A 10,414-nucleotide genomic window follows, 5' to 3' on the forward strand; every position below is an offset into this window, starting at 1 on the left:
TCATGCAGTCAGAAGCTTTGGATGGTTCCCCAAGTAAAGCTGAAAATATAAGAAATGACATGAAATGAAAGCAAAGTATGCATCTGACAAAAGTTGCTTTTCCCCTTCTGTATTTTAGAACCCCAAGTTTTATTCCATAGATTTATTGAACATTCCACATTTGCACACAACCTGGCAAATCTCTTAACCTATATCCCAGATGCCTGCCTAAATTTAAGCAAAGAGCAAGGGTGGACATAGTGGGGGTTTTTCTGTGTAGAGCCTTCTGTTATGAGGGCTGGGATATGTGGAAGCAGGTACCAAGCTAAGGAATCGGTGGGTAAGTGGAGAAGGGCATGTTCAGATGAGGACCTGTTAGCAGTGGGCGTTAATCGTGGTCGTCTGTGATGGTAGCAAGACATGAACACACTGAGGAGGTGGACAGAGGAAGCCTCAGGCTTCCTCTGAATCGGAGGCAGGACAGGATGGGGTACCTGAAAGTGGGGAGTCACAGCAGATCTGCAGAGAGTCTTGCTGAGTGAGGTCTTCCAGACTTGGCTTTTTTTCAGTAACTGGCAATTGGCCCTTGGGGAACCAATGGAATAATCCTAGATATAGTCACTATATTTCACACTATGAAATGTTCTGAGTAAATAACCACTTTTACAAAAGATACCTTTACTCCTTTTGTTGTGTTGACAATCATAGGTTTAAGTTGGGGTTTACTTTTCTCCTCTCTACATAGCATTCAAATATTTGCCGATTCCCAATTTACTTGACTGGGATGAATGGCTGTGGACTGACAAAGAGCTGTCCCAGGAGTCTCTCGTATCAAAAGTGGTCTCTTCTTTTTTGACAGATGAAGAACTACTTATAGAAGGACCACTCATGAAAATATTACACGGTCGGAGGAACACCAGCACTGAGCTGACGATTGAGCCAGAGAGGGCATCCTCAGACAAAAGTGGCGACACAAAACTGGCCTTCATAAGTGAGCAGCTAGACTTTCATGAGAAAAGTGATTCTATGAGTGCACTAAATTACATATGGCCTTATTTCTTGGAGGGAAATCTAGAAGATATAGAATCAATATTATTGCCATTCATTAAACTCCCTTTTTCAAATGTACAAGATGGAGACATACCCCTGGTCATTTGAAAAACATGGAACCCTTCTCTTAAACCTGAATTTTACCATTCAAGTTACAAAAATAAATTGAGGAAACTATTTTCTGGAACAGGCCTCCTGGTAAAGCTTCTCAGCAAGCAGGAAGAAGTAAAGGTTCCCAAGGCACAACGGGATACTGGTCAGTGGGAAAATGAGACCTATCTGCACGAGAGGATGGAAGCCCGGGGTGAGCAGGATGAGGAGGAGTCTGACGAGGTGAGGACAGCTCCTGAAAGGGGACCTGGACTTGTAGTCAGTTTGGGACGTGCCGAGAAAGCACCCAGGAGGGAAGACCAGGGGCGCCGGGTCTGCATCTCGACGTGACCATGTGACTTTGTAAGACAGTGATCTCCCCCTTTGCTCATTTGGAGAATGGTGCCGCTGTTCCTAGGGCAGGTGAGAAGAGGACCTAACACAGGAGATAAATAAATTATACCAGAAAGTGCTAGTGCTCAGCTTCCATAACACATTAGATTTGGTATGTTCCTTAAGAACCTATAAACTATTCACCAGAAAGAGTGGGGTTTTAGAATAGTAACTAAGAATAGTTAGCCGTACTTTAGAATAGGCCAGAGATTAGTTAGTTTTTATCCTTTCCATTTTTATTTTTTTTAATGTTCTTTGTGGTTTGTTTGTTTTTAGCTCACAAAAGGAGTACAAGGATATGGTGACTATAACAACAAATTCATCGTGACAATAACTGTGGCTATAGCAGTAATAATTGTAATTGTAATTTTCTGTCTCATTGCGGTAAGACAACAGTCCATTCAGATCTCCAAAATATATTCTGTCTTTAGACTAGATTCAGAGCTCACAAACTGAAAATCAAAGCCACTTTCCCACCTACTCCTACTTGATATTCCTCTTTAGTCATGAGCACTGGGATATGCTTTGTTCTTTTACTACCCATTATATTACGGGGATTCTTAAAGGCAGCCCAGCCCACTCCCAGAGATATCTGTGGAATTGAAATCAAGATAACAACCCCCTAGACTATTTTGAGAAGTTTAAGTTTAATAGGCCAGAGTTGACATGATAGCAAAATTTCTTCCACTCAAAACGAGTGATTTTGATTTTATCTACTCCCCAATTACTCTCTTTCTACCACTGATTTCTTTCCTTGTTGGCTGAAATGAGAAGATATATAGAATGTCCACCCCCATGGAGCCATATGCCACCCTGGCAGGAAGGACATGGCTCAAAGATAAAAGTGTTCTTGTCAATTCATAAGACTTACTTTGCAGCTTTCTTCTCCAGTGTGTGAGGCACAGTGTAAATAGGCTCAGTTAAAACACTGCAACACTGCAACCTAAGTCCTGCATCAGGCTTCTCTAAAGCATGTCATATTATAGTCACCTGTTCCTGGAGCTTGCCTGTGTCCCTTTTGTTCAATTACATAATAGTTTATTTTCCCTACAGGCAGGTTGCTAACATTAGAAGAGTGATTTAATAAGCTGAGATCTTGACTCTACCCTACTAATCCAACCTAATTTACCTTATTTACCTTTTCAATGGTCATGGCTGCCCTCCATTCCAGCCAAAGCAGCCCCTTGCCATAACTTAGCCACACCATGCCCATTCCCACTTTTGTTTGTCCCTTTGCCCATCTGAAGTCCCCTAATTTTACTCTGCTTGTGGAAGTCCTATGAATCTCAAAAGCCAGCTCAAGTCCATCTTTCTTCATGAAGCCTTCCCTCAGTACTCCAGCCCCACTGGCCCTAGTCCTTTTGTGAGATTTGTCACCACTTTTTCTGGGGCAGTAGTGAGGTGTTCCCCTCCCCTGAGAACTTAAAAATACGGTAAACAATTTTTTAAAAGGTTGCACCCCAAGAGAGAAAAAGCAAGATCCACACATCCTGGAGCAGAGCAGAGATGTGTAAGGACCAAATGGCTTCCTGGTCTGTCAGACTTGAGTAAAACCTGATTGGATGTATAAACTGCTAAGGAGAAATGTGTATCTGCAGGAGGGTTGGTCAGTAGTAAAAGCAGAGAAAAAGTGAAGAAGAGACCAACATGGGCATTGACCATCCTAGCATTGCCTGAGGGTAGAGATGGCACCTCAGGCAGCAGATGTGGAGAGTCAGGCCCACTAGCCAGGCTGTGCCTGTCAGGGAGACAGATGGATCCAGCTAACTCAGTCTTTTCTATTCAACGCTGGATTCAGCTGATTCCTTTTGTTCTAATTCTGTTCTTACCAAGTAGCCTTCTGATTGTGCTTCAGTACACGGTGGCCTGTCTCTACAGAATGTAGTTCCCTGATTGCGTAGACATAGATGCTGTCTGTGGAAAAGGTGTAATTCTCCTTGTCAGGTCAATATCATAATTCCGATTTTTTATCAATCCTGCTAGTATTGATAAGGTGAGATTTCCCCAATAGGAAGAAGTGAATTCTCTCTTGGTGAGGACAGAGTCTGATTTCTGAACCTAGGAGGCTGGGGACTAGCACGGGATTAGCTTGCCAAGACCCCTGGGAAGAAAGTAATTGACCATTGCCCAGACAGTACCCTCTGCATCTCCAGGTGGCCCATGACCTTTTGCTTTTATGGAATTTCTATTAACTCCTATACTGCATTTAATTTCTATGTAGTTTAACTTTGCATTTGTAGTTCTTTATGTGGTTACATTATTTCCTCTCCCCACTTAGATGATAAGCTTTTTGAGGATGTGGACCATACCATGTTTTATTTTATAGTGGACAATAATAGTGTTCAGAGGAAGAAAGATGAGGCATTTTATCAATTCCACAATGAGTAATGCAACTTACTACTTATTTGAAGTGGCGTACAGAGTCCAGCAATAGACAGACCCGTGCGTTCCTAAGACTTTTGAAGTGTCACAGTTTAATATTCTAATCAGTGGAATAAAATGAGTAAATGGTAATAGAACAGCTACTTAACTATTTGAGATGGAAATAACAGCAGCTCTCTATTTCTTACCTTAAGCAAGAGTCTTTACATAAATGTGGGGGAAAAAGAACCCGTGAAAGTACTGGAAGAGACCAGAAGCAATATTTTTGTAATCTGGTGGTGGCAAATAGCTACCTGAGCCTGATACCACAGGCAGAACCTTTGATAAATTTGACCACCTTGTCCATGACACCATTAGCAAACTTAGCACTGGTTTATGCCAAGCATAGGATGAAGAGTTTTCCATTTTTTGTCTGGTTCAATCCTGTGAGGATGATAGTACCACCCTCTTCCATAGATAGTACCACCCTCTTCCACTGCAAAGCCTGTGGTTTTTACTCCACTGTTCTGTCTGCTCAAAGACAGAGTCACTGGGGAATATTTGAAACCTTGAAATTCCGTGAAAGCCATAGAAAGGATTAAGATAAATCAACAGGAAGGAGACAAACAGTCGAGGGAGGAAGAGGGCAAGGGCTGTGAAGAGTAGGCTTTGTGTTGACAATCTGTCACTATATTTGCCAGTCCTCTGGTGGCTTAGTGGGGTGTAAGTTTTGTTAACAAGGCCTCTGTCACCTTGTGGTATAAAAGTAGTCTCTGGTATTTTCTTCTAGCCCTTTTTATAATATTCTTGCTATTTATACATTTTAAAAAATCTATCATTAGTTTTATTTGGTTTTAGTGTAGTTGACTGCTTTCCCCCTGCATGAAGATCCAACTGTTTCAAAACCCTTTATTGAATGGCTCATTCTTTTTTCACTGATCTAAAACACTGTCTTTGTCTGGTTTCGATTATGTTGGTCCAGTTATCTTTTCCTGTACCTGCAGCAGTATTGCTATATAGTTCCAATTCCTTTAGCATGTATTTTGATATCTGGTAAGGTAAGCTCCTGCCTTTTCACCTTCTTTTCCATACATTTCATAGGTATTCTTGCATATTTTCTCTACTGTCAGCTGGCCAGTTTTTGTTTAAAAGCTAACTTGGAATTTGAATAGGGGTTCATCACATTTGTAGGTTAATTTGGAGAGAAGTGACATCTTCACAACATTCCAGGAACATAGTGTCTCACGTCATGCGTTCTTCCTCAGGTCCCTCAGAAGAGTTTTAATGTGTTCATCACATAAGTCGTCCACATTTTTTGTTAAGTTTATTCCTAGGTACTTTATGTACTTTTATTGATATTGTAAATGGGTTCTTTCATTTTTTAACTAGTTATTTGTGGTATATAGGAAAGCTATTGAGGTTTGCATGTCAATCTCTTGATTTTCAATTTAGCCACCTTACTGAATTGTCGTATTACTGACAATAAAATTTTAATCAATGCTCCTGGGCTTTTTAGGTTGTGCATCGTCTCATAGGCAACTGTGTTTTGTCTCTGTCTTTCCAATCCTTCATTTTTCTTACTACTTTGATTAGGGGCCTCCTCAACAATGATGAATAGTAACAGTAACAACGGGCATCCTCCTCTCGTTCTTGGCCTTAAAACAAAGCTGCTGTGTAGGTGTCTGGTAGATACTTTCATTTTCTTTCCCTACTTCTAAGAGTTTTTGTTAGGAATTATCTGCTGAATGTTATCTAAAATAGCCAATAAAATGCATGCAAGATCCTAAGTGAGGGACTATGAAAGAAGAGTCAGAGGGCTGTTCAACAGAGTCTTTGTCCTCAAAAAAGTTATCATCTCACTTAAAAGGGAACAAATAAAGATTTGGAGATAGTGGTCATTGTGACAAATAATCATGATGTTGTTTTCTTCCAAAACAGATTTATTGTCAAGGAACACCATTAGAGGAAAATAAAGGAAGATACTCAAGGTAAATATGAGTCTGACAACTTTTAAAGTAGAATTTTAGAACTAGAGGAGCTTCCTTTTCCCATAAGCAGCCTGAGGTGACCTCTGAAAATGGCTTGCTAGTCACTTGACCCAGAAAACTCCACAAAATCATGCAAATCAAGAGGTTTAAATCTTTGTGTTCACTTTAAGAACACTCGTGAAACCTCCCAGGCCTTCAAGGGTATGCATATCCGAAATGCCACCAAGCATCTGAAGGATGTCACTTTATAGAAGCAGTGTGTGCCATTCTGTTGTTACAGTGGAGAGTTGGTAGGGGTGCCTAGGCCAAAGAATGGGGATGGATGTAGGGTCAGTGGCCCAAAAAGAGTGCTCAATTTTTGCTGCACTTGCTTAAAAATACAGAAAGTACTGCAGAGCTTAGGTGTTTAGATGTAGGTTCTCTGGTCATTGACCACTTCCAGGGGAACAAAGCTCCCAAGATGCAGCACAGGACTTACAGAGCTCAAGGGTGGATTAACCCACACATATGCTCTCCCTGCCACATTGACACGATCCTACTGAAAAAGAGCAGATTGTTCCTAAACTGGAAGAGAAGGTTGCACAGAAAAAAAGGTATCCCAGTAGAAACTGAAGGGAAAAAACTCATTGCCTGAGAGTAAATCCATCACAAAATAAATGCTAATAAAAGTAAAAAAAAAAGAAAAAGAACTAGAGGAGAACTTAGAATGCATCTATTTCAATCTCATTTTATAGTACAGAAACCACCAAATTCGGAAAGAATACTTATTTATCCTGGTGCTTTGCCTGGGTTTTGCAAAATTAGCTCTCAGCCAAAGCTGAGATAGAGTGGGACTGGCACAGATGTGTCTGCTGTCACTAGTCCTTTAAGGAAATAGGGTACAGAGGGAGAGGTCTTGGTTGTACATGTTCCTGCTAGTGGTGGAGGCTCTGAAGGGGTGGGGAAGCCATGGTCTTAGAGTGAGGGCGCTAGTCTCCTTCAGGGCTGATGGAAGGTAGAATATGCGAGTCCTTCCTGTGAAGTAGTGGGGAAACTTTTCTTCTCATCCGACTGGTTGCTAGACCCCTACTCTCTCTATTCCCTTTCTCCAAACCTCAGAGGATTTTAACTGGGAGAGACCTTAGACAGTAGTGTGTCTTTTCCTTTAACAAAAAGGGAATGGAGAAGGGGAAAGGGAAGGTATCTTGCCCCATGGTCACACTGCTAGTGAGTGTCAGAAAGATGCTTCCTTTCCCATGGGGACTTCTCCGGTGATTATACTGTGCTTGGGCTGTGAGCTACATTTTATGTAACAACTCGGTACACACATACTATACAGACATAAGTAGTTTCTAAAACAAAATTATTATGTGCTCTGTTTTTTTCTATTCTATTTGTATTTTTAAAAGAATATTTTGTATTTTGGTGCTAGTTATGATCTTTAACCTGATTTCACAACTCACTTATCAGTGTCAAGCCTGCAATAGGAAAGTCAGCAAGCTAGGTAACTTTGCTAGTTGGGACTCAGGCGTTTAGTTGGTGTGATTTAGCTTGTAGGATGAAGTATCTAGCAAAATAAAAGCACTCCCACTCTGCGCAAGCAATGATGCATGTGAGACGAAGTCTAAAGGGGACCCATGTAAAATGTTTCTGGAGAGAGTAAACTGCTTCTGCCAAGTGTGGTTCCCCCCCCCCCCCACGAGGGCACTTGGTCAAGGGCTAAGAAAGTGAATGGGGCTTAAAATCCTGCCTATACTCCATGCCAAGCCACATGCAGAGGTCTCCCAGAGACATTGTGGGGCCATATTAAACAGCCACAGAACTTCTGGAAGCCCAGCATGCAAGGAATCATTTTCAAAGTCCACATGTTGATTTTGTTCCTGAGAATAGACCCAGGTACCAATTCAGTCCTAGTAAGACCAGAGCTATACATTGTGAGAGACACGGAAAATGGCATGAATCACTCACTAATTGTTGGTATGTGTTTTACTCCAAGGGGCTTTTTTAGAATTCTCCAGCGTAAGAGAGACTCAGCGGAAAGCAAGATGGAGGTAAATTTGAGGAAGATAAAGTACTGTGGTGGGAAAAGCAGGGGAAAAGCAGAATTCATATTTCCCTGACTGTTCTCTAGGAGGACAATTTCTGGACAAGGCAGCCGCTTTGGTTGAGGAATTTATACAGACCTCTCAGTTCCACATGCATAGAAACCATGGCACAGAAGCTATATGACGAGGATTCCGCTGCTGAGGATGAGCTGTTTTACAAAATGTAAGTGATTGGCAGCAATTCAGAATTCTTGTCTAACGTGAGGAAATAATGAATAGCTTAATTGTTCCTTTGGAGAGTATAAAAGCCTTGGCCTTCCTCTCACCCCAGGTTGCGTGGCGAATTCTCAGTGTTAAGGATTCAGGCTACGCACTCGGTGGCTAAGAGCCAAGGGAACCACAGCATGTGACACTGCCGCCCAGCGACCCCATCCTCAGGCTACCCGAAAATTGTACTGAACTATGTGTAGAATAAATTTTGTTTTTGATTTGTTTTTTTAGTTTGTCATCTTGTGATCTTTTTTCTAGCTTTATTGAGATATAATTGACAAATAATAAAAACTTTTAAATCCATTAAAAAAATAAAAGGGGAAGGACCAGTTTCCTACAACAGAACCCAGAAGAACACTAGCTATTCCAGTATGGAGAGGTGATTGCATGAATACTTGTTTGATGATTCCAATCAGATGGCAAATAAGTGTATATCCGGGGTTCAAACAAGAAAGGACTCGCTCCAGTGCTCAGAGGAGCAGTTAAAAGCCAGGACATGACTGGCTTGGAAAGGTGAGAATTGCCAGAACTGTAATGATAATAGCTAGTCATCTTCACGTGCTTAGACAGACCCAAAACTGTCCTGAGGATATTATCTTATTTAATCCTCACATCAGCTGATATCTTCCCCAATTTACAGATGAGGAACTGAGGCTCAGAGAGGTTTTGAAACTTCCATGAATTCATACACTCTGACCCCTCTTCCTGGGGCCATGGGTAGTGTGACTTGACTTCTCTTTTCTGAATATCAAGAGAAACTTGTCTTCAATGTTATCTCAAGGGGCCTATGAAAAATACAGACACTGTGGCAGTCATCGTCTTAGTCCATTTATTGGGTTGCCCTGGGCCCCTGTTTAGGGAAGGCCCAGAAGACAGCATGGGGTAGAGCTGGGATTCCAACCTAAGCATTCCTGGCTCCAAAGCCCACTTGCTCTGTTACTGAGGAAACTATGCTCCCTCTCCAACTAGAATCAGAAAGAGCTGGGTGAGAATTCTGATTCTAGCATTTATTAGTTGTGCAGTCTTGGGCCCCCAAGTTAGCTCTCTCAAGCCTGTTTTCTTATCTGTACTAAGAAAGGCACCTACCTTCCAGGTGGTTTGGTGAGGACAAATCACAGTTTTTACCTGGCAAACAGTAGGAGCTTCTGTTTACCACGAATATTAAAACCCTGACCCCCTCATCTCTTAGGTTAGGGCATAGGGTCTCACATTTTACTAAGTTTTTATTTCTAATCTTCCTGCTCAACCATTAACCACAGTGTAGGCATTTAGGACTCACTCATCTAGCCTAAAACCTAGGGCAGGGGTCGGTTTTCACTCCTAGAGAGAGAATTGCACCATGGGGGTGGGACACGCCCCAACAGCTGATTTTATAAATGGAAACAGGTTCTGGGACCTCGACCCTCTCGGAGACATGAGGGACATCTTCATTCCCAGAAAGGCAGCTTGATTCCAAGAACGGTCCTGATCCTCAGCAAGCCCTGTAGCCACCCACCGGGCCCCCCTGGACCTGCGTCTAGCTCACGCCCCTGCATCCCTGCTCACACTCGGGCCCCAGTTGACCAATACTAGCGACTGTGAAGCGTCTATCGCACCACAGCACATCCCCTGCTATTTTTGCTTTGAGTCCATTTGAAAGAGAAATGTCACTTCTACGATGATGATCAAACAAATTTATCCGCGTCTAGTTGAGCTTTGTGTTTCCCCGCCGATGAGCTAGCTGGTTAACGGAGAATGCCCACGGGGCGCCTCGGCGCTTCCTTTTAGTGTAAGGTGTGGTCAAAACGTGTGTTTTTCCTGAGAGCCTGCAGGCGGGAGGCTCCACCTGGGGCCCGAGCTCTGGCCCCGGCTGCGCTGATGCCCTGGCGAGGCAAAAATGGGGTAGAGGTTACTGATCCCGCGCTACAAGTGGGCAACCTTTGCTGAAGGAGGCCAAATGGCAGCCCCACAGTGGTGCGGAGGTCAGGAGAGGTCAGGAACCCAGATGCCAGAACCCAGCTGACGCAGACCCTGCGGGAAGCAGGCAACGAGGACGCGTTCCGCCAGACGCGGGGCTTCTGCTCTCCGCACCCCGCTGGCGTAACGGACCCGGAGCCTCCGAGAACCGCTCAGGCGCTGGGAACCTTGGGCGTCCGGAGCGCCGGTCCCGCCCCGCCCCGTCCCCGGCTCCTCCGGCTCCGCGATAGGCTCTGCGGGCCGGGGGCGTGGCCGGACGCTGAGCCTACGTGATGGCGTCAGGCGTCCTGGGCGCAGCTTGCT

General features: G+C 43.4%; 1 protein-coding gene across 1 annotated transcript in view; it reads left to right on the forward strand.

Annotated features, from left to right (window-relative positions):
- LOC107528827 (leucine-rich repeat-containing protein 37A3) overlaps window positions 1-8,313 on the forward strand; it is a 31,490-nt gene extending 23,177 nt beyond the window's left edge. Inside the window, exons 9-12 of the mRNA XM_087826493.1 lie at window positions 839-1,104; window positions 1,234-1,362; window positions 7,972-8,108; window positions 8,217-8,313. Coding sequence (XP_087682619.1) covers window positions 839-1,104; window positions 1,234-1,362; window positions 7,972-8,108; window positions 8,217-8,295 — 611 coding nt within the window. The 3' untranslated portion in view covers window positions 8,296-8,313. The remainder of the gene's footprint in view (window positions 1-838; window positions 1,105-1,233; window positions 1,363-7,971; window positions 8,109-8,216) is intronic.
- The last annotated feature ends 2,101 nt before the right edge of the window (window positions 8,314-10,414 follow it).

Source organism: Miniopterus natalensis, chromosome 17 (assembly GCF_054644295.1).
Source record: "Miniopterus natalensis isolate mMinNat1 chromosome 17, mMinNat1.hap1, whole genome shotgun sequence".
NCBI lineage: Eukaryota > Metazoa > Chordata > Mammalia > Chiroptera > Miniopteridae > Miniopterus > Miniopterus natalensis.